The sequence below is a fragment of the Acartia tonsa genome, chromosome 10 (assembly GCF_053477335.1).
Source record: "Acartia tonsa isolate MP-2025a chromosome 10, ASM5347733v1, whole genome shotgun sequence".
In the NCBI taxonomy this organism is placed as follows: Eukaryota; Metazoa; Arthropoda; class Copepoda; order Calanoida; family Acartiidae; genus Acartia; species Acartia tonsa.
The window spans coordinates 26,916,766-26,940,250 of NC_137269.1; the positions used below are offsets into that span (position 1 = coordinate 26,916,766).

Below are 23,485 nucleotides of genomic sequence, written 5' to 3' on the forward strand. Positions count from 1 at the left end.
ATTAACAAGTTTTGACCAAGAAAAAAAAATTCTTTTTCAATGAGAATTATACCAAGTACCAAATTAGTAAATTTTGACTAAGTCCAAAAGAAATTTTTTTTATAAAAATATGCTAAGTACAAAAATTAACAAATTTTGACCAAGTCCAAAAACTTTTCAATGGAATTATGCTAAGTACAAAAATTAACAAATTTTGACCAAGTCCAAAACTTTTCAATGGAATTATGCTAAGTACAAAAATTAACAAATTTTGACCAAGTCCAAAACTTTTCAATGGAATTATGCTAAGTACAAAAATTAACAAATTTTTTGCCCAAGTCCAAAACTTTTCAATGGAATTATGCTAAGTACAAAAATTAACAAATTTATCTTAGGACAAAAGAAATAGAATCACTCTAAGTCCAAACGCGGAATATTTTGTCCGAGATGAAATTTCCTAACAGTCCATTCACAAAGCTACTTTAAAGATTGTCCGTAAGTCAAAAGAAATAGAATCACTCTAAGTCCACTATTGGAGTATTTTGACTAAGTGCAAATCTCGTTAAGTTAAGGATTTTAAAATCATAAAGTATTAGAGTGTTAGAATTATCCTTCACCAAAAGAAATAGAATCTCTCTAAGTCCATAATTTGGAATATTTTGGCTAAGACAGAAATACTCTAAAACAAAAATTTTTTTCTTAAGTTGTGGAAAATGAAATTTGTTAATCTAGCTGGATAAATTGCAATTATTACAAGTCCGAATTTTGGTAAATTTCCAACCAAGTTTCCAATTTCATAAAAATTACTATAAGTCCAGAGATTCAAGATTCTCTCTGTAACAAAAGAAATAGAACGATGCTAAGTCCAAAAGTGGAATATTTTGCTCAGAGTCTCAGGAAATCTCTGGAATTATTTCTGATTGCATACAGTAATTTGTCTACACTTATATCATTCCAACCGATCGATGTTGAGAATATCTTTGAGACTTTGAAATATTTTGTTTAACTCAAAATTTTGGAGGCAATAGTTGTTTTGATACATCCGCATATAAATCAGAATTGCATTAAGAATATAAGTCCTAGGCATGTATAAGTAAGTGCAAATCTCAGAAAATCGGTTCTAACGGCACCAAAGTATTAGTACAGTTTAACTTGAGTATAAATGCTACAAGTTTGTAATAATCTTTTGGCCCTTTACTACGACTCAAGAGTACTAACTGCTTTCGCATATTGTTTCAGAAACATGGCTCCAAAGACAATATGTATCCCAACTAACAGCGTTTCCCGTGTTCTATAAGATTTGCTCCTAAGTTTTCATTTAACAAGACAGTTCAAAATGGTCCTTTTACAAATAGTATTTTGATAGCTTATAAATGAAAAATTACTCCATGCTTGATTCTTAATAAGTTCTGGTTTAAGTATCAAAGATTCAAGTATTTCAACACTTAGAGAGCTTTCGAATAAGTAAAAATCATACTAAGTCCGAAGATTTATATATATACTCCGCCACCCAGCACAACTCCTAAATTTCAAAATTCTGACTAAGTCCAGAAATCAAAATTTTGCACATAGCTCAATCATAGATTATTCCAACCCAAGTGTTTTACTAAAGAGAGGCGGACATGGAGGTGCCGGTGTGCTGGTATTCTCTAGGGCCTCTAGAGTGTCAACCAGTGCGAGTGTCCTTATAGGGCGGCGACCAATGGCCACAAATATGCTAGCATTCTCTAGGGCCTCTAGAGTGTCAGCTAGTGCAACTGCTCGTACACGAGGCTCTCAATTGCATTTGTGTCGTGCCTTTCAGTCCCTATCTCTTCAAACGCCTCATAGTCCTAACCTTGCTCTCAAATAGTTACACAGGTTTTGGAAAATCCGATTTTGCCATAACTACAATTATTCGATTTTGGTAAAAATACCTGCCTTAGGCGGTTCGGGTACGGTAAGAAAAAAAGAAAAAAAAATTTATGAAGTAAAATTTTTCTAAGATACAACCGGTAAGTTGCACCATTGTGTGTGCGAATGGGGCGTTTGTCCATATTTAGGTATGGAGACCGCTCTTCTATGAGTATTACTAAAACCTAATGTTAATGCAATACACATAGACATTCTCATCGTCGGTTCGCTTGTTTAGAATGCTTAACCCTCTATTCCCACAAGTATAATACGAATTTGGTTGAGCTGGTGGAAGCTCAACAAAAGACCCACGCGAAGTATTATGTTGCTTTAACCTAAGAATAAATGGTTGGTTTTGATATTCGATCAGAATTATACAAGTATAGTTAGTATTAAGGAAGGAAAATGTTTTTATAAAGTGTATTTATATTACAAGTGCATAAGTTAAGTATGAAAATATTTACAGGATAAGCGTTAAAATTATAAGTAGAGTAGGACAGAAATGTGCCCTAAGTCCCAAGCAGTGAATTGTGCTAAGTGTTAGAGTTCTAACATAAGGCCTGAGCTCAATTCATGCTAAGTACTAAGGGGCCTAAATTTAAACTACAATGCATGCCAAACAACTAAGTCATTACCTTTTAAAGCCAGAAAGAGAAGTTGATGGTAGGAGAGTTAATGAATAACTGAATAAATTCAAGAGGTACATGCTATAACATTAGCTCTGGACCAGGATTTTAGTGTTTGTCTGTGCAATTAAATATCTGTGTGTTAATATGTGACGTAAATCAGGCATGGTTGTAGGCATACATACTTGTACTGGTTGTTTATATGATTACATTAACTATAAACATAATATCTTTAATAAACATATACTATTAGCAAATCACATACAGATTACCATGAATAGGCTAGCGTTACCCATATATGGTGTCATATAGGTAAAGATAGGCCTATGAATGCATAAATTGATACAAATAATGCCTTGGGCCTAGCTAAAGTAATTGTGTCTTGCCCCTGAGTGCTACTAGATAATTGCGGGGCACGCGTCAATCAAATATTCATAATATGCTCTATAAAGTGTTGACTTTATATCAAGCATAGATAGATAGTTGTGGATGCGAAGCATTTCTGTAAAAGTCTCATATGTACGTTCAAAGAATTTGAAAATTGAGGATCGCATCTCCACATCCATGTGTACACCTTACTGTTTTAGATTTATACCCATGCTCAAGAAAAAAGAAATCAACACATGCGCCTCACTGTTTCAGCTTTGTTTACATCTAAATTTATGATTCATGTCTTTTACAGTTAATCGGAAGCTTTTTATGCGTGCATTTAAAACAAGCCAAGCTTTCTACAATTAGGTTCTGTATATCAGTAAGACTTATGCTATTGATAATTAATTCGGCATCTCGGGGCTAAACTGGTTTAAATCTTATAAGTGTACATCTTTATATCCGCAGAAAGCTGTTTATACAATTCGAGAAATGACTATTGTGATATTCGAAGAGCAGCTACACAAAAAAAATTATAAATAAAGTTATAGGTTGTCTGTGCGTCTGTCTGTCTGCACTAAATTATCTATCTAATCGCGTAACCATTATGGTTATTCTATACAATGAAGCTTCTTAAAGGTCCTGGAAAGGTGATAAAAGAAGCTGCTCAATTAAAATGTTAATTGGATTTGTTTTCATGCACGTTGTTATACTAGTATTTATTACACACAACAGTGTATATAATAAAGTTGAAATATTATAAGCATTTACTTTTATAAAAGAATTAAGCTTTTATACTGCTTCTAAAAGCGTGTGGTAGGGGGGGGGGGGGGTGTCAACACCCCCATTAAAGTGAAATTTTTCACCCCATTCAAGAAATACAAAAACTGATGCACGCCACTTTCTTTGAAGGGTTTTCTAAGAATTTAAAACCTTAAATGATATTATCATATTTTGTAAATTTTTGTAGAAGCATTTAACAGCGAGTTGCTATAACAAGGAAATCCAGAGAAAATAAGAATGAAATATAGAATATTGAAAATGCATCGATCCTTGTTTTGTGCTTCCATTATTTCAGAAGCGATGCTACCTTCATTTGCCTACTATAATGTACACAGCGATCTAAAGGGATAAGACAAGGCAAATTGAGGTGCATCCCCATTGATGATGCACAAAATTACTCCTTCTGTAATACAATTAGGGGTTGAAACGTTTGGGACACTGAAATTAATAAACCAACCAATCGAAATCTAAAAGTTCTAATTGATTTTAATTTAAAAGCCATGCTGGTTTTTCATATTAACATTCTTGTTAGAATATGAAATATGAGGCAATACCTTTCTCTCTAACGTATAAATCTAAATGGTTTTAAATAGGAATATATCTTTTACATGACAATTCGATATAGATACAGAATATTTTACACAATTTATGAAACACAATTATTTGCAATAAGGCTTTTCCTCATAAATGTTTATCTATTCTTTAAACAAGTGCAATTACGCATGAAGGGAGTGTGCATTAAGCTGTTTATTACACTAGTCTCCAAAGTTTTATAATAACATTCTCTACTTCGCTTAACGTATTTAATGACTTCTATTGAAAATTGATTGGTTGGTTCATTAAGTTGAGTGTCAAAACGTTCCAACCACTAACCGTAATCTACGATGAAGTAATTTTATGTATCATTTATCGGTCATTGTCTTATCCCTAGAGATCCCTGGCGACTCTAATTTAACTAATCTTACCTCAAAGGAGCTTCTCCAATGGTATTTATTTGTGTTACATTACTGCAGGACTGATACAACTTTTTCACCTGGAATCATAAACGACAAGTTTAATAATCTAATTTTCAAAGTAAAAAAAGCTTTAACATAAATATGAGTATATAGACAAATAAACATAGTTAAATAAAATCCTTTACTTCTGTTTATAATTTGTAAATTTTTATTGCATATAATAAAAGTTGCATTTTTTCATTAATTCTGGTAAAATTAGCCACCGTACCTGAACGGCCATTTCATGATCTGTATCTGCTACTGGAGCCTCCAGAATACCTGAAATCCAAAAACTTAACCTCAATTATTACGGAATTTAAAAACATATTTGGAAAATGTGTCCATTTATATTGCACGTTTCAGGGGTAAATGGTTAGAACCTTCTCTTACTTTTTACGATAGACTTAAGTAGACCACCTCCATATTTAGGCTAGGGTTAGTTAATAAAACAGCTGAGCTACAGTAATGGATATGGAATACGTGGATATTGTGAGAGATTCTCGTATTCTCTGATATAATGTTTCTCCCAGCTGGCTAATATAATAATAACCCCCATCTCCCCACCCTTATGACTTTACCCCACTCTCTCCCATGACAATATAGGAACATATTGGCCAATATTTGAGAAATTATGAAATTCATCGTCTTAATTAGGTTTTAAATTTCCTTTGAGTATAATCTGTAATTGGTCGGCCAGCACTTCAAATGTTGATATGCTTGATCTATCTTCAGGTATCACGTGTTTCTTATTCCAGGTACCACATGCATACTAAAACAGGCACAATTATGTCCATTTGTAGCAATAGCTGAACTGAAAAAAACGACAGGAAATTGTTATTCTAAAATTGGCTTAAACAAGAAGATACTTTAAACTGTAACTTAAAACAGGGATGACAACATCCATAAAAGCAGATCATTAATTAGTATGTTTAAACGAAAATGTGCACAAATTAGTAGCAAAATTTAATAAATAAACGCATTCTATATCGTACCTAACTGTTATAAAAAACCAGGCAAAGTTTGAGATCGATTCTAACATACCTAAATTAACGAAAAGAGCTACCCGTCACGGACGGATAGGACAACCTTAATTAAAAAAAGCTTCGCTTTTAAATACGTAACCTTGGAAGCTTAAGTACTTTGTTACGAAGGAGGGGACAGATGCATGTACAGACATATATACTGTCATTTTCCAATCCCAATTGTCAAACGCTATCTTTTAGTTAAAAATACACTAATAACTAATTCTTATTTTATTATTGTTTAGGATCTTAAGGGTTTAGTCAATGAATGAAATAGATGTACACCCCCCATAGAATAAGGAGGAATAGAAGTGAAAACCCTAAATATTTCTGGGAAATTTGAAGGAATCTTTGACTTGCGCAGTAAAGACAATAATGCTAAAGTACAAATAACACTGACTAGTTAGACAAAATTTAAAAAGTTTAATTTGTATCAAAATCTAATAGATACTGTTAAATATTTGTTTAAAGCCTATAAAATTAGTTTTATATTGTATTTTGCAGGGTTTCAGATCCGGATCCTTGGACTCAAAAAAATGCGAAAAAAATGGAAAAATCTACCTAAATTTATATAAAATCTCAGACATTCTCTTGATGAGAGCCAATCTTTAAGGTTTAGGGTCAGACTTGAAAATTAAAAGTATTTTTGACTTCGAATTAAAGAATAAATATTTTTGAAAAATTTGGTGATTTTATTTTATTGTCAAGGATCTGGATCCGCAAAAAATCAATGCGGATCCGAAACCCTGGTATTTTGTAAGATTTGTCCTTGAATAAATTGCTATCATTTGCTATGAATAGTAGGTACTCTTTAACCTTTAAAATATTGGTGTCGTACTAAGAAAACCACCACTGTAACACACCTTATGTGAATGTGATTCCAGCATAAGGTGCTTGGTCGTTTTAGGCAAAGATGAAAAGTTAATTTATATGTACACTTTGTTTTGATAAGTATGATTGACCACATTTATAATTTTTAAGGGTCAGCCAAATGGGTACAACCCCTTACCCCCCCCCCCCCGTCCCCTACCTCAAGTTCAAGTATGGATGTAGTTGCTAGTATGCATAATCAGCTGTTTGAAAACAGCATAGGAGCAAAATCTATCATATAAATGCTGAGACCAATAATTTCGGTACACTTTTAAAAAGTAAGTTGCTTACTTAATTAAAATTTTTAAGGCTTTGCACATAAAATTCGATTTTAATCCATTGTGAATAGGGTAAAGAAAGCTGGACACTCGGCTACAAGGCTTTCAGTAAATTATTGCAAAAGGAATTTATTTTGAATATTTTTTCAGAATAATTACTTAAATCATGTGATTTACTAACAGCCTTATAGCCGTTTTGGTCTTTCAAATGTTCCAATTTTAATTCAGGCTAGCCAGGCAGAATCTTCTACCTGGATTCTATTCTATACTTTATCTTCTTTGACACCCCCAATTACGATAGACATTTTTAAAAATTAAAATCAATGATAGAAAATATTAAACACTGAATGTGTGACAACTTAATTAAGATTAAAAATCCCAAAAGTTAGGCCAACGATTGGAATAATGTATGTATAAAACTTTAGGGACCAGTAAAATTTACTGTTCAATGTTCCTTCCATCACTGTATTAATTAGCATGTAGTACATGGGAGCATTTTTGAAAATTAATTTCAGGTAAAAGTTTGAGGAAAATTACACAATTCTTAATAAATGCATGATATTGTATTATTATTATCTAATAAACATATAATCCCAGAATAACCTTATTATAATTAAATTATATTCTTAGGAAAACTGTTGCAAAAGAAAAGCAGTAATCTACAATATTAGGAATCATGATTCAAAGGTTTTACTACAAAATTAAGTAATAACTTGATATAAAAGTTTCTTTGTAACAGCGAAGCATTTCTATAATTAGAAGCGAAGTTTTCCTATAATCATGGTCTGTCCATCCGTAACGAATAGCTTTTGTCGTTAATTAAGACATTTTAGAACTATCCTACCGTTTTAAACTTAGCATGATGATTTCTATATTAGTTAGGTACGATTTAGAAAGCTTAGTTAATGTGATATAATTATCTTATTCGCTAAGTTATTTTTGGTAAACCTTGAAAACCGAATGTATATTTTGTAAATTAATTAAATTACACACTAGAGACATGTGTTAATGTTATCATGCAAGAATTTCTGTTACAAAATCCCATAAAAGTACTATTAGCCACGGATTGCATGAGATAAGACAAATTAATATACATCCCCCATGATGATAAAACAAAGTACACTGCCTGTAATTAACTCTTTTAGGGGTTTGGAATCAGCGAAACAAAGGGGGGGGGGGGGTAGAATGTAATTCTTTTTTGTAAACTCTCTTATATGATTAGATCTACATGTAAAACATTAAAAAATTAAATTTTGGGACTTTCCTTCTAGGGGCTAGTGGGGCAAAAGACCCCCCCAACACTAAAATTTTAAGTTATGAGCCTAATTTTTAAGATATCGAGCTGATTTTTTAAAATGGACCTTTTATAACATAAAGTATTTCTTTTTAGATTAAACTCAAGTTTGCTTTATTGCACTGTCCTTCAATAATACATTATCGTTAAATTGATATGAACAATTTAATGGGAATTCTGTTTTGTAAATAAGCTTCATAAAAGGAGGAGTAGGTTGCGCTCAAAATCCGAAGAGGTGTGAGTTTTAAGGCTTAAAAATAGTAGTAGAACTAAATATGTGTATTTTTATTGAAAAGAACTATAGACAAAATTAAAAAAAAGTTAACATAAATTTTTATCGTTCTACTACCTACTGTTTTTAACTTAAAACTCACAACCTTTACGGATTTTAGGCGCAACCTACTCCTCCCTTTCCAATGAAGCACAACAGCAAACCTTTTTCAACACAATAACAAACCAATCAATTAATCAAATGAGTAATGATAATCTTACCTGGAAGAAATCCTCGCATGGATCAGCTGTGAGATTCATAGCTCCAAGTAGCGAGGCAGCTGTCTGTACACAGCTGGCGGTCAAACACAACCTTGGCTTGTCAACCTAGGTATTTATTGTTTTACAAATGGATTTAGATATATTTGGATATTATGACAAGGGAAAAATTGTCGTCAATTTTGCTTGCCACAATGGAACTCTATAAATGGTCAGTTCGTTCATCCAGTAGGAGAGAAGGGCATGGGGGTGGAAAGGGAAATCGTTATTTTAGCCCGCTACGAGTTAATTTCACCTTATTAGATAACATGACATGAAATTAGCGTTATGATGACAAAGCGGATGATCTAACTTTGGATTTTCTAAATATTAATTAGCCCATAAAATGACCCAACTATGTGTCTCCTATGTGAAACTGTACCTGTGGCTGTGCTACCATATCTTGATGGCTGGTGCCCCCATTGAACAAACAAGGATGCAGGAAACATAGAACAAGGATGAGTAGGAGACAGAGGCAGAGTATCACAACAAGACCACACATATCCCAAGCTGTACGGTGGCGACGACATAATGACGGCGGGATACTTCGCGCCCATGGACATACATACTTCATCACATGATTATGTGAAATATATTTTATAAACAATATCAGGTTAGTCAGTGATCATTTTACTATTTCTAGGCATATTAAAACGAAAGCTTTAGGTAACATTTAACTAAATTGTTATTATTGGAAGTTTATAATATGTACTTTCCTTTTAATTCACATTAAAAAGATTTCTATAAAGATGGAATAGCGATAAATTAACCAAGATATAAAATTAAGTTTTTGATAACTTTTTAGCATTGGGATGCTGATAGGTATGTAAGTTTTTTAAACCTGTGACCACTCTCCCCTTATTTTTAAAGCAGGCTCCGTGATTTAGATTTTTTTTAAAGTTTTATTTTTAATTCACATTTTCTTGTGGAACCTTTGAGGTAACATCATTAACAGGTATACTACAGTCTTTTGTTATAACACTGGCCCTCCCGTCCAGGGTGAGGACACTGGCTCGAGTCCCGACACCCGTGTCCAGGGACAGGTAGCTCTCATCTGTGGACGGCACTGCGTCTACACGTTTCATGACTTGTAACAATTTTTACGTTTTCAAGGATATCTTTGGGATCACTGGATTGATTTTTGAATTTGTAGCTTTGAGTTGAGTGTGATTCATGGATGTTGGTTTGTTGGAGTTTTTCCTTTAGGTAAAAAGTGCTGAAATTCCTAATCTAAGCAAGGTTTTTAAAAAAGAAATTACCATGAAAAAGTTTTTCCAAAATTTTTTAATTGTAACGAACAGTCTTATCCTTATGGAAATCACAAACTTTTTATTTTTAAACAGAAATAACAAACAATAAAACTATGTAAAGAGCAGCCTTACTATTTTAATTCTTTATATTAATTACATTAGGAAGTAAATTAGAGACCTACTTACATTAAAAATAAAAATATTTTATTTTCCTGTTCTTATGCTATGCATGGTTCCTAAGAAATACATTATGAGATTAGACATAAGTGAAGATTAGGTTATACATCTAAAGTCTAAATAATATATATAATTTTCTTTTTGATTTTATGTATAGAAGAAGAAAACTAAGTGTCACAAAAAGGAACATCATCCTAGGATAATTTAGCCAGCTTTATGATCATATTTTGGTATAAAATATAAATAATCTTTTCTGTAAATGAGTACAAGGAAAGATAATATAGATTAACTATAGAAATTACGATTTACGTAATAATATAATTGAATACTAGTTGCATAATTAATATATAACTTCAAATAAATATAGAATATATGTTCTAATGATGAAAATACGTTTTGGACTTGTATAAATATCTGGTTGATATGTATTGGGTATTGAAAACCAATTCAAATCGTCCTCTAAAGTCTATTCCAATTTGTACTAAATCTACTATTTTATAGATACTATTTAGATAAATTTTTAGGGGCTTCATCTTATCAAATAAAATTACAAACCAAAAGTAACTTTAAATGACCTCAAGTTATAAAGCACTAAACGATAATTTGATGTACAGTTATGAGGAACAAATTACCCTTTCTGAAAATAAAATTGTTTGTGGATAAGTGTAGAACAACAAATCATGATTTAATAAAAGTTTTGAATAATTTTCAGCCAACTACACAAGAACCTGTATAATTCACACTTCCATTCTTTTGTGGAGGGGGGGGGGGGGGGAGGAGAATGCAAGATAATAAAAATCTCCAATCATTTATAGCCTAGTTATTCTTAAGATACTGAAATTTAGCAGTGGGGAAACTATATTTTTCCTTATTTGTTCTTCTTTCTATAATTGTAATACTGCTTTGACCAGGTTTATGGATAAGACAATGGACGATATATTGACGTACATCTCCAAATAATAAGAAAAACACAATGGAAAAGTTTGTAAATTGCTAGTTTGTACTACCAAATCAAGATTTGATAATATTTCCCTTAGATTTTAAGCCAACAAATGAGCGAAAGTGTTTGTAAAACTTTGTGTACCAGTATAACATAAACAGCCTACACATTTTCCAGTAAAATGCAGATTTTACTTTTTTTGTAAATATTTTTATTTTATTTTGTACGTATAAATAAAAGAAATAAAATTGTTTAGAATATAATCTAAACACAAAAGAAAAATAATATCTCAGCTGCAGGCTAAAAGCTTTGTAAACATATAGACAAGTTTTTATTCAGATATGATAAGTATCAAAACAAAATAGAATAATATTTTTCTGCCCTTAGTGTGTGTGTATGTAAATGTTATTTTCTAACTGGGATGCTAATTTGTAAAGTAAACAGAAATATTCTCAGCGAGAGAGTGGACAATCGAGTTTTAAAAAATCCTTTTTATGAACTTTATAAACTAGTTTCTTCCATCAAAGGTAGCTCAAAATTTTTGCTAAGAGAAATGAACTTGGAAATTAGTAAACAAAGTACCATTATCCTAATAATTTTAGTAAAAAAAAAGAATAAACTTATTTTCCACTGCTTTATCCCTGTACATCTTAAATACATAGTTTGAAGAAAGAATAAATATTTTAGCTTAGTTTTATATCAGTTTCAGCTTGCCTTTTTAATTCTTATTAGTTATTTTACTCTTCAAATTTATTGGTCCTTATCTTTTTTTGTAGTTATATATAGAGATCTTAGGGGATCAGACAATAAACGATAAATAAATGTACAATGAAATAACACTACTAGTCTGGAACCATCCTATAATATAAAGTACTAACTTTTTTTGTTTGACTTTGGGGACTGGCTTAAAGGGAATGTGCAAGAATTTAGCAGTTTCTGACTGAGTTTGGGGACTTGCGCATGAAATGTTGCTACTCGTTATGTATGTTTTGAATATTGCAGACGGGGAGAAGGGATATGGGAAGTGGGGGCAAGGGAAATAAACACTCGTTGTGTTAGTTTGGAATGTAGCAGACGGGGAGAAGGGAGATGGAAGGTGGGGGCAAGGGGAATAAACAATATAAAAAGGGGCAGTCATATTCTTGCTAGCAGCTGGCCAGGTCCAATAATCTTTTAATATAAAAATCACACCAAAAAACCTCAATATATTTCATCAAAAACAAGTTGTGATTTCACTTTACATGACGCTATGGAAATCTATGATTCAATTAACAATCCCTTTATAATTTCCTACAAATTTATTGGATTAAACTGGATTTCATGCCCTTTCTTTGCTTACTCTTATATTGAATTAATTGCCCATTGTCCCCTCCCTTACTCCCTGATCTCGCTCACTACAGAACCGATATGGTTCTCCTTTAGAGGGAAGCTTCTTATAGGTCCTGAGATGGTTTTAGGCTATTTTATTTTTATAAATAAGCTTGGCTATTGTTTAAAGCTATTTTCTGCCCTTCTATATCCCTTCGAATTTAGAGCCCCTAGATGCTAGGGGCACAAACGCTAGTCTAATTATAATTCAATAAAAGTACCCAAAATTTTGAACCAATAAAATAAATTCAAAAATCATGTTTTTAATAGGCTTTCTGGTAATGGTTAAATAATTGTTATAACTTCTAAAGTGTACCCAAATGTTATAGGAATCATTATGTTATGTTTGAAATACCTTAATGAAAAATAGGAGCTATCCATAACGGATGTACGGACCGACCCTAATTATATAAAAGCTGTGCTTTTAATCATCCATGTAATGGATGGTATTATGTGCTCTGCATATTATACCTGGTCTTAATACAGAATTATTCCCTTTCTAATATTAACAAGGATAAAGTAATCCAAAGACGTGTAACATAGATGAGAAAACATAAATATTTTGACAGTGAGTTTGCTGAGTATTCAAATGAGAATAGGAAAACAATACCGGCTGAGCAGCAATAAGATCCTTTTTTACAGACAGACACAGATCGTTACTTCTATTTATAGATATCAAAAATAAGACTATGGTTTGTATTTTTCAAGAAGGATTATTAACGTAATAGCTGGGTTTTTATATAATATTATTTGAATTTCTATTAAAGGGACTGTAAATGAGAAAATTTCTCATCAGATTATCAAACCTTAACATCATCTTATTCATATAATCTCAAAGATAGGGCAGAACTGTCTCTCGTTTCCTTAAAAAACGGCTTTTTCCGCCGATTTTTATTATGTCCAAGATTGGGGAAAAAATTTCCAGACTATATAAAATGTGCACTTAATTGTCTTTTTTTCCTTTTATAGCTAAAACTAAACTTTTTGACATAGTTCTCTATTTTGGCCCATCTCTCGCCTACCTTAATCACAAATTTGAAAATAGTAAGGTGCAATATTTCTTTATAAACAGTCTGATAAAAGTGTAAACTAATTCTTCTAAGTGGGCTATTTATTGTCCAACACAATAAAAAAGGCTATTATTCTTTTAAATAACTTCTGAGATTCAACCCTTTGTAGACAGTGAGGTATTTTTTTGTCAATAATACGAATTTAAAATAGAGCTTTATTACTTAATTACTACGTTATTAAAAAACTAATTGGCAATTTTATATCATAAAATAAATCCTTAATAGTAAGTACATTGTTTCAACTATATATGACAAGTTAAATATCCCTACAAACTTCATAAGAAACAAAAACGTTCAGATTTTCCGTTTTTTACTTTTTCCCTCCCAAAATATCATAAAATCAAGGCATTATTCCTGCATATTTTTTAGGACATTTTTGGTTGATCAGTGTAGTGAAATGTGCTTAGCAAATGTTACGATTTAATAATCAGATGAGAATTTTTTACGTTTACACTCCCTTTAAGTATATGTGCTTAAACATAAATAAGTTAATTATAGAGTAAAAAACAATTAAAGCATTTCAGCATAGTTAAACGCAAGTTATAGAACAGCTGCAAGCTTATGAAATATTTATCATATTAGGCTACTACATACAAATGACAGAACTAGGCAGCTAAATGAAATTTTCTTCCCTTAATATATGTAAAGCCTAAAATTTTTCAAACAGATATTTCATAAAACTGTTCTGTCAATAAATATAATTGTTGCGATGAAAAGAACATAGACGTCCAAAAGTTAGGAGGGGGGGGGGGGCGGATAAGATGTGTTTAACACCCTCAAATTTTGAAAACCTTGTTTTAACACCCCCTTAAAATTAGGGTTGGGCCGGATATCCGGTGTGGCCGGATATCCGGCCGGATATCCGGCCATTTTCAATATCCGGCCGGATACCGGATATTGAAAGTATCCGGCCGGATATCCGGCTCAATAATTTTTTATACTTTACACCAAGAATCTCTGCTTTTTAAAATCTTAAATGGCTATAATTTTCTATTATTGAAGCTAGAAGAACATTTTTTCTGAATGAGTTTAACTTTATGTAAATTTATATAAGATTTCTGAAGAAATTTTTTTTTTACTACTTTAATATCTGGTAATTTGGCCGGTTATCCGGCCGGATATCCGGTAATTTGGCCGGATAATCGGCCGGTTACCGGATATCCGGCATTTGAAATCAGCCGGATATCTGGTATCCGGTATCCGGCCAAAAAAGTATCCGGCCCAACCCTACTTAAAATATTTAAATACATTATATTACATCCCTGAAGCCCATCATTTTACCACCCTCAAACCTTAATAATCACTCATTTTACCAACCATAAAAATAGCTTGGACATCCTTAAAAATTATAATACAATTTTTCAATAGCAGCTCTGCACTGTTGCGATGTCAACAGTATATAAATTATGCAATAAAAAATGTATGATTTTCGAAAAAGTTCAAGTGAATACCTATAGGTTTCTCTTTCCTGTTAATCAACAAATAGCTGCATTTTCTACTTTATGAGACAAATTACTTTTGAGCTGCCCAACTCTAACATGTATGAATAAGGCCTACATGCAATTTGTCTACAATAGTTATTTTTTTTTACAAAAGTATAAATGACGATTTTATTGTACAGATCTCATAATCAAGTCGCAATGTTTAAGTTTTGCCTCCCAAGAAACAGGTTATATAAAGCTCAATCTAATTATGTAAACATTTACGTTTTTTGTCTGAGGCTTCAGATTTTTAAATCACTCTTTCCATTTTAGGGAAGCTTTATATAGGTCTCGAATGGTTTTAGGCTATCTAATTTTATATCTTAGTCTTATTATAGTTTAAGGCTATCTATCCCTCCGAAAACAGAGACCCATCTATCCCTCCGAAAACAGAGACCCTAGATGCTGGGGACGCATGCAATAGTTTAATAATAAACAGCTTATAAAAATGTAAAATGTGAAAATTTTAAAACGGATTTAATGGAAACAAGGGTGGCTGATTTTTGTCGGCAAAGAATTAAATATAAATATCTAGCTTAAAAAAGGAAATTTAAAAAATAAAGAAGCTTTCCAGAGACTTGATACCGAAAACCACATAGAATATAATAATTAAACAAGGATGACAACATCAATAAGTAGCGAAGCACAAAAAATTGTGGATGGGAATACGTAGAAGTAGATTTAAAGTGTATTTTATTATTAAAATCAAGAAAAGATTTATTGGAGAAAATAAACACGAAACCTTGTTTTATTTTGTATGATGAAGACTGTTAAAGTAAATTACATACTAGATGCACATAACAATGGGGGAAAAAAATTTGAAACTGTTAATGCAAAAAAGTTTTAAAATTGGACCAAAAATACCAAAGATATGGGGAAATATGTCAAACATATAAAAAAAAGTCAAAAACCTGCTAAAAGGCAGTTTGGCCGCCATTGTTTCTTTTCTTAAAACACCAAAAATTTAATGTTAATATCTTTAACTGAAAATTTTTTGAAAATTGGACTATAAACACAAAGATATGGGTAAAAATGTGATATATACAAAAATAGCCAAAAACCTGCAAAAAGGCAGTCTGACAGTCATTGTTGTTTTCTTCAAACGACAGGAAATTTAATTTTGATATCTTTAACTGAAAAAAATTCGAAAATCGGACCATAAACACCAAATATATGGGGAAAAATGTGAAAAATATAAAAATAGCCAAAAACCTGCAAAAAGGCAGTCTGACCGTCATTGTTGTTTTCTTCAAATGACGGGAAATTTAATTTTGATATCTTTAACTGAAAAAAATTTGAAAACCGGACCATAAACACCAAAGATATGGGGAAAATTTGGAAAATATAAAAAATAGCCTAAAACCTGCTAAAAAGCAGTCCGACCGCCATTGAAGTTTTATAGTTAATTGTGGTCCTTAATGATGGGAATGTTGTCAAAAAATTTCAGCTCTCTATCTTTTATAGGAACCGAGAAAATCACGTTTCCCCCAATTCATTAATTACGGACGGACAGACGGACGGACAGACGGACGGACAGACGGACGGACGGATGGACAGACGGACGGACGGACATTGTGAATTATAGAGTAGCTTCGCTACTTATAATGATTAATAAGAATATTATAAATCCTTGATAGAATTTATAATCTTGTAATGTTTTGATTTCTTAAAACACAAATCATGTTTGTTTGTGTGCTTGCTAATCGTTTTGTAATTCATAATTTCATACTGATTTTTTTTTGTCAGCAAAGATATTCTAAAATCGAGAAATGTGCTTAAGTGTTTATTTACACAAGCGGCCAACGCCACTAGAGGCCTTTAAGGGCACTTGTATGAAATGGAGAATGGGATAATTTCAGATAAATAAATTTAATGTTAAATATATGATAAAAACATAATAATAATTAGATCAAGTATAAAATATGAATTAAGATCTCACAAGATTAAACTATCCACAGAAAGCGCACAACTTGAGAAAACGCGCGATAAATGAGACTTTTGGGAATATTTCCATCCGCTGTACACTGTAGGCCCGGGTATGAAAGGAAGAGACATTGTACTGTAAATTACACTTCTTCCAAATATTTTATAAACATGTTATCTCATTCGTTGGACTGTATTATTAAATTCTTGATTAGAAGATAAACCTTGCAGTGTCCAAACTTGTAAAATTAAACTATCAATTCTGAAAAGGTGGAATTCTGTTTCGGAACAAGGTTTAGACATCCAATTTAATGTTTAACTTTTAAAATGACGATTTTACTGAGGTTTACATACGGCTGAGGCGCGGCTGCCGAGCCCAGTTAAATTATCTCCTCTAGAAATTAATTCAAGTGTAAAAGGACACTTGAAAACTTTAACACAGCTCAATTTACAAATAAAAGTCGGGATATGATTTAACAAGGATGACTGCATTGATGAGTAACACAGCACATAATAAGCTATTAATATTCTTTTAGTGAAAAAAAGTTAATTGGTATTACGGTAATAATAATTTATCGCATTTTATTATAGACAGCTTTCCGCGGATATTAAAATCATATGATTAAAACCAATTGTGTTACCCCAGAGGGGCCTAAAGCCCGGGTTACCAAACTGGTAGTATTTGTAAGCTTTTTATTTTATTATTAGTGGAAAATTTTCTGCAAGCTGATGCTATACATGATTTTGCAGTTTGGAAGAGAACCATGTCCAATCCAACTGATATTAATCGGTTTCGAAGCCAAACTGGAAAAAGTTTAAAGTTTTAAAAGCTTTTTCTATATATCAAGAAGTATTTGCACCACTTGTAGATTAAGTTCGCTGGCGAGTTTTGAAATCAACGAAAGAAAAAGATACTGGCTAAACAGACATACGGAGAGTCGGATGGAAATTCTCTAGTTAAAGAGTGGCTTCAATAGTAATAATTTATTTTATTGCTATCTAGTTTTGACACTATCAACTCGGTTCGTTTTTTCACAGTTTAAAAGTTTTGAATGTGTGTAATGATTTATCATTTTAGAAGCCACGGTTTAGGGATAGCAACTGTAAAAACTATAGTTTATCTTTATCTAGGGTCGCGGATTTTACAAATAATTAGTTAAGCCATAATGCTGATAGGTATAAAACAAAATGAGAAAAAAAGGCATATTTTAGTTACTGTAGACCCCCATAATATCTTACTTATTTTTTTTGTTTCTATTTTTAGATAATTTTGATTGCTCCATATATTGTGAAATTAATTAATCACCATCAATGTCAAAATAAAACAAGTACAATTATGTAAGAAGCCCTTGCTATATTAACTGAAAAGTAAAATTAATTTAAATAGCTACTTTTTTATTTTAAAAAACCACCAATAAAGAAATAAGATACATTAAAATTACACAAGATATGTGATAATGACAAACAAACGAATGTAACCTAGTCATAGAAAATGTTATGACTAAAAGCTAAAGGTCAATAAAATTATGGATTAACATACAAATGAAAATTTCCGTCGAATTGAGATAAATAAGGTAGGTTAAGTAACTGTTATATTAGTCCGACAATTGTACCTAGAGCTCTCCGTAGGGGCTAGAAACATAGGTTTTCTTAAAATGTTGATATAAATTTGAAGGGGTTTTAATGGTTTACTTGTCAAATAGAGTAGTTACACCAAAACAAGAAATCTAATCAAATTAAAATATTAGAACTATTCTTTTCTAGGAAAAAGGAATGACAAAAAGGCCAAATTAATAGAGTAGCTATGCTACTAAAAATAGGTTAAAAATGAAGGTTAACTCCTGCACTTTCCTATGTGATGTAGTTGGAACATAATCAAGTTGTTGTGTTGTATCAATAAAAATAGTTCTAGTTACAGGTTTGTTTATATTATCTATTCACATCTAATCAACACTCATGATAGCATTAGCCCAGCATTCTATCTACACTTTTATATATTTTATATAATTCTGTTCAGCCAGCAACACACTAGTAGGTTTCATGGTACAGTTTAACAACTTCTTATTTTGCTTAATTTCAAATAAAAAAATATTATAATACCAATTTTATTAAATGTAGTCGAACGAGTTTTTAAACAATGAATCAAAACTTTTAAATTTCAAAGCTGCAATCTTTACAAGATTGGGCATGTAGTAAGGTGGTATCAATTTAACAATTAAAATTTTGAATGGGAGGGCTTACCTGTCTTCAACCTTTTCAATCCCTCAGGATTTAACAACCCCCCCCCCCCCCCCCACCCTCAATAAAACCCTATGCAGCACTGTTATATATTTTTTGATTCTATAAAACGTACATAAAAAAATGTCTTCGGACAAAAAAATCTTTCTTCTTCGAGATACTTACTTTTACTTTTATATGATTAAGTTCAAAACTAATTCATTTGAATATAGGCATTAATCAAAGCCTTTGACAGACAGCAAAAGGCATTTTTTTGCTTTTAATTTTAATATATGCAAGGGGATCCTGGGTAAAAAATAATGAAAATATATATAGTACATAATCTAGAACATAATGAATGATAACTAATTCAGCTTGCATGTTATTTTCTTTAAACTTTTTTGCTTAATAATTCTCAAATGTTTGTTAAAAGAAATATTTCATTTAAAAAGTGGACCTTCCAGGCAAGAGAATATTTTGGTATGGCAACAAATTTAAATTTCGAAGATTTATAAATATTACTTGTCTCAGCAAGTGCACACATAGGGACAAATTTCTTCTTTTAAAGTGCATGAAATGAACCATATCCAAAGCAGTATTCTTTATATAATATGTAATAAATTGTAACTGCACAGGATAAAATTTTTTTCACACATACTTCTTTTTGCTTATTATTTAGTCTGTTAAAAGGATTCAAAATGCAAAGACATTTAATTGAAACTGATGACCTATTTAATAGTAAAACAATTGTCTTCCATCAATAAAATGTTAAAAATATAACCTGTGTTTATATATAATATTTGATCAAATGGTAAAATTATTATGAAAGCAAAGAAAGTTTTGTAAGACGAAATATATAATTTGATTAGAATATGAAAAAGCTCATTCATTCTGGTGACTTAATTAGGGACACCTATCATACTTTGCTATGATGAGGTAATAGAATGTAGCTCACTTAAAATAGCATTGCAAGTCATTATGTGCTGGAAAGTGAAGCTTGAGTTGGACCTAGAGACTTTCCTTAAGTGTCTGTACCCACCACATGACGACATAGGTTCAAGCATTGAGAAAACAATCCAACAGACACTCCAGAATAAAAACTCAAAAATGACAAGATACTATGTTCAGTAAAATAAAATGTTTCATGTTTTGCCATCTAAGATATTTTTCATGAATGTCATTAAAAAAATTATACACTGTTCCAGACAACTTAATAAATATGTATGTAGTGCTGCTTTGTGGCTTTAAGTAGCAAAGTACAGTTGAATTTTAATGGCAAATGAAAAATATTTCCACAGTTAAATCTAATCTTGTTTTATTTCTCGTAAAATTGAACCATTTCAAAAATTATAGTTCATAAAAATCAAATTGTTAAACAATGTTTTGAAGACAACTCAAAATGATTTTTAAAAATATTGGAAAAACCAAATGCCCAACTATTTTTTTTTGATTTTAATTAATTATGGCATGATAAAGTTAGATTGATAAAGATGAACCCTGTAAAAAATAAATTTCAATAAATTCGAAGTAAAGTCAAAAGTAGCAAGGACAATTATCTCTAAATAGGTTTCATCTCTTAAGTTATTTACTTCAGACCTCAGGAGGGTGTTTAATTGCAAACGAATAATATTTGATAGAATAGGTCATTAGTTCAGATCTAGTAAAAAAAATAATTACTGCAAAACAAATTAAACTAGGTTAATGAATAGTCCTTTAAAAAAAATTAAAGAAGAAAAAAATAAAAAAAACAATATCTTTTAAAATTAAATCTTAAATTTTATTTTACTCTTTTCATTTAATTTATTTTTAAGTTACTTGACACATAGTTGTGACTTTAAATTCTCATCTAAATTGTTTACAGTCTCTTTCAGACAAATTACAAACATTAAACTAATTTGCTTCAATAAAATAAATATTCAAATAAAATTAAAATTCATTCTTTGATAATTAAATAAAATTAGATGATTTAAAGAAGTTAAATGTTATGTATAATATCATGAACTGTACCATGTAATTGTAAAAATTTAAAGTGTCACTCCAGATCTGTAATATACTTTGATTTTGAGATAGTGTGTATATGTGTGTTTGTGATCACAAATGTATATTATAACTGTGAGTGTGGGGTCCATGTATCCTCTCAAACTCTCTCGGAGAAATGAGTCTGGATGGGCCTATATACTCCTTTATTATACTACATACAAACACATCTCTTTACTCATATATACATACACACACGTATATACATATATTATCTATATGTGCAGCGTATATTCTTTATAGAATCAAAGTCAGAGATTTCTCGTAGTTAAGAAATTCACCCGTCCCTGAAACATGAAATTAAAATAAGTAAAATAACCAAGGGAGGGATGGAACATTAGAATGTAATTAATACTGGTTCCTTAAGTAGAAAAATATCACATTCGTAAGCTTAATACTTTAAGTACCTAAATTGAATCTTGACAACCCGTAAAAAAAAATTCGGTATCCAAACTTTACTTCCAATAATTAAAGTATACAAGAATTTTTTTTTAAATCGTGTCTGTACATTAGTTTATTGCCATTTGTCTTATCCGGTTCTTAGCTCTGTAATTTATGGACGTCTCTTGTTTATTTGTTAAGATTTGTAATTGTAACAACAAGCTACTATTTAAGTAGCTAAGAGAGCATTATATATATCTAATGTGGTTTTACAGAAAATGAAAAGTTAAAAAATAAAGGGATCAATCCTTCTTAATTTTTTGTTGTTGCAATTTTGAATTTTCATGATTTTTAAAATTATCTTGCTGACCTTTTTGTAATTGGTTTTAAATTTATGCATCGACCTGAGGTGGATTCTTAAAATTCTACAAAAATCAAAAAGAAATTCTATGTTAATAACCCATCTATGATTCTATTTAATTTTTTGTAGATTTTTGTGATTTTGGAGGATTTTTCACATAAAACATTTTGCCTCACCAGCGAGCAGCGAATCAATTTTTTTCTACATCTTGTTTTTTTTTAATGTAGGTTGAAGATTTTACGGTTTAAATACCACCTACCCCTTACTTTTATTCTTTAAAGATAGATTAGGAGCAAACCCTTGCAATAAACAGGCAATGCTGTGTAAGCTCTGGTTGGGATTCAGTGTCTGATCCTGAAGAGCTTATGCCAAAATACATACCTTCATATCCTACAATCAATAAGTTAAGAGTACTAACTAGTAACTACTCAAGCACAAAGTAATCTATTTATGAACCTAGCTCTTAAACAAAATAAAAAAAATACAAATGCAGCCATTATTCTAAATTAAATTGGACAGGGAAAATGGAAACAAGTTATAATAACCAAATAATGAATTGATAGGTTTTGGCAAATTTGCACAGAACCAGGCTTTGCCCATTTCTGGATATTTGTCAGGGACTTGGTACAGGTATGAGTATTATCCTCTTATATAAAAGTAACAGGATGTATCTCAATCTGTGTCTAGTATTATATAATTATTATCCTCATATAAAAGTAATAGGACATCTCTCAGTCTATCTGAAGCTTAAGATTGTGTTAACCTCTTAACCGATATGGTTCTTCTTTACAGCGAAGCTTATTATAGGTCCAGGTAAGGTTAATAACTATTTTTCCAAAGGGTCCCAACACCATCCTAATTTAATTACAAATTTTGAACTATTTATGTATTTAACATTTTTTAAATATTTATAAACTGTTTATTACACTAGTCCCCAAAGTTTTATAGTATTCTTATTCGTTGGCTTAACAAATTTAGGGACTTTCATTGGATTTTGATTGTTTTGTTCTATTAACTTAAGTGTTCAAACGTTTCAACCACAAATTGTATTTTAAAGAAATGCTAATTTTGTGTATCATTGTTGGGGATAAAAATCAATTTATCGGATATTCCTATCAGATCCCTGAATAAATGCGGTATGAAATATGCATTTATAGCTCACATTCATTCCTCATATAAAATAAAATATTATAAGCTAGTTTTCTTTAAAAATACTTTCTTACCTAGTTACTTCATTAAATTAAAACTGATTTCTACAATGTAAAATAGAAAGTATCTCGCAAATTACTGTTCCATAAAATTTTAGCAAAACTAAATTATGAACTTACTGTAAATATATTCTATATCCTTTTGTTTTATAACATAATTCTATTATTTTCTAATATAAAATTTGTTAGTAGCTGTGGCCGTTCTAACTATAGACAAAATCATTCTTGCTTTAATAAATTTTTATTGGAAGAATAACAATATTTGGAACCATTTGTAAAAATAAAGAGGCCCACTTTCCAATCCAATATAAAATCAAAAACATTTAAATTCTACAAACATTTCTCAAATTGAATTTAGAGAAAAACAAGAATGACAACATTCGTGAGTTGAAATGAAATCAATTGTAATAGAAATATTAATCTTTAAAACTCAAC

At 31.0% G+C, this 23,485-nt stretch overlaps 2 protein-coding genes across 2 annotated transcripts in view; both read right to left on the reverse strand.

The window, feature by feature from the left end:
• LOC145329748 (neprilysin-1-like) overlaps positions 1-9,940 on the reverse strand; it is a 59,618-nt gene extending 49,678 nt beyond the window's left edge. The window contains exons 1-6 of the mRNA XM_080174127.1: positions 9,570-9,940; positions 9,020-9,205; positions 8,602-8,706; positions 5,311-5,414; positions 4,875-4,923; positions 4,616-4,683 (exon numbers count right to left, since the gene is read on the reverse strand). Coding sequence (XP_080030253.1) covers positions 4,616-4,683; positions 4,875-4,923; positions 5,311-5,414; positions 8,602-8,706; positions 9,020-9,205; positions 9,570-9,722 — 665 coding nt within the window. The 5' untranslated portion in view covers positions 9,723-9,940. The remainder of the gene's footprint in view (positions 1-4,615; positions 4,684-4,874; positions 4,924-5,310; positions 5,415-8,601; positions 8,707-9,019; positions 9,206-9,569) is intronic.
• unc-13-4A (BAI1 associated protein 3) overlaps positions 1-23,485 on the reverse strand; it is a 253,039-nt gene that overhangs the window by 76,243 nt on the left and 153,311 nt on the right. The gene's annotated exons all lie outside the window — the stretch shown is intronic.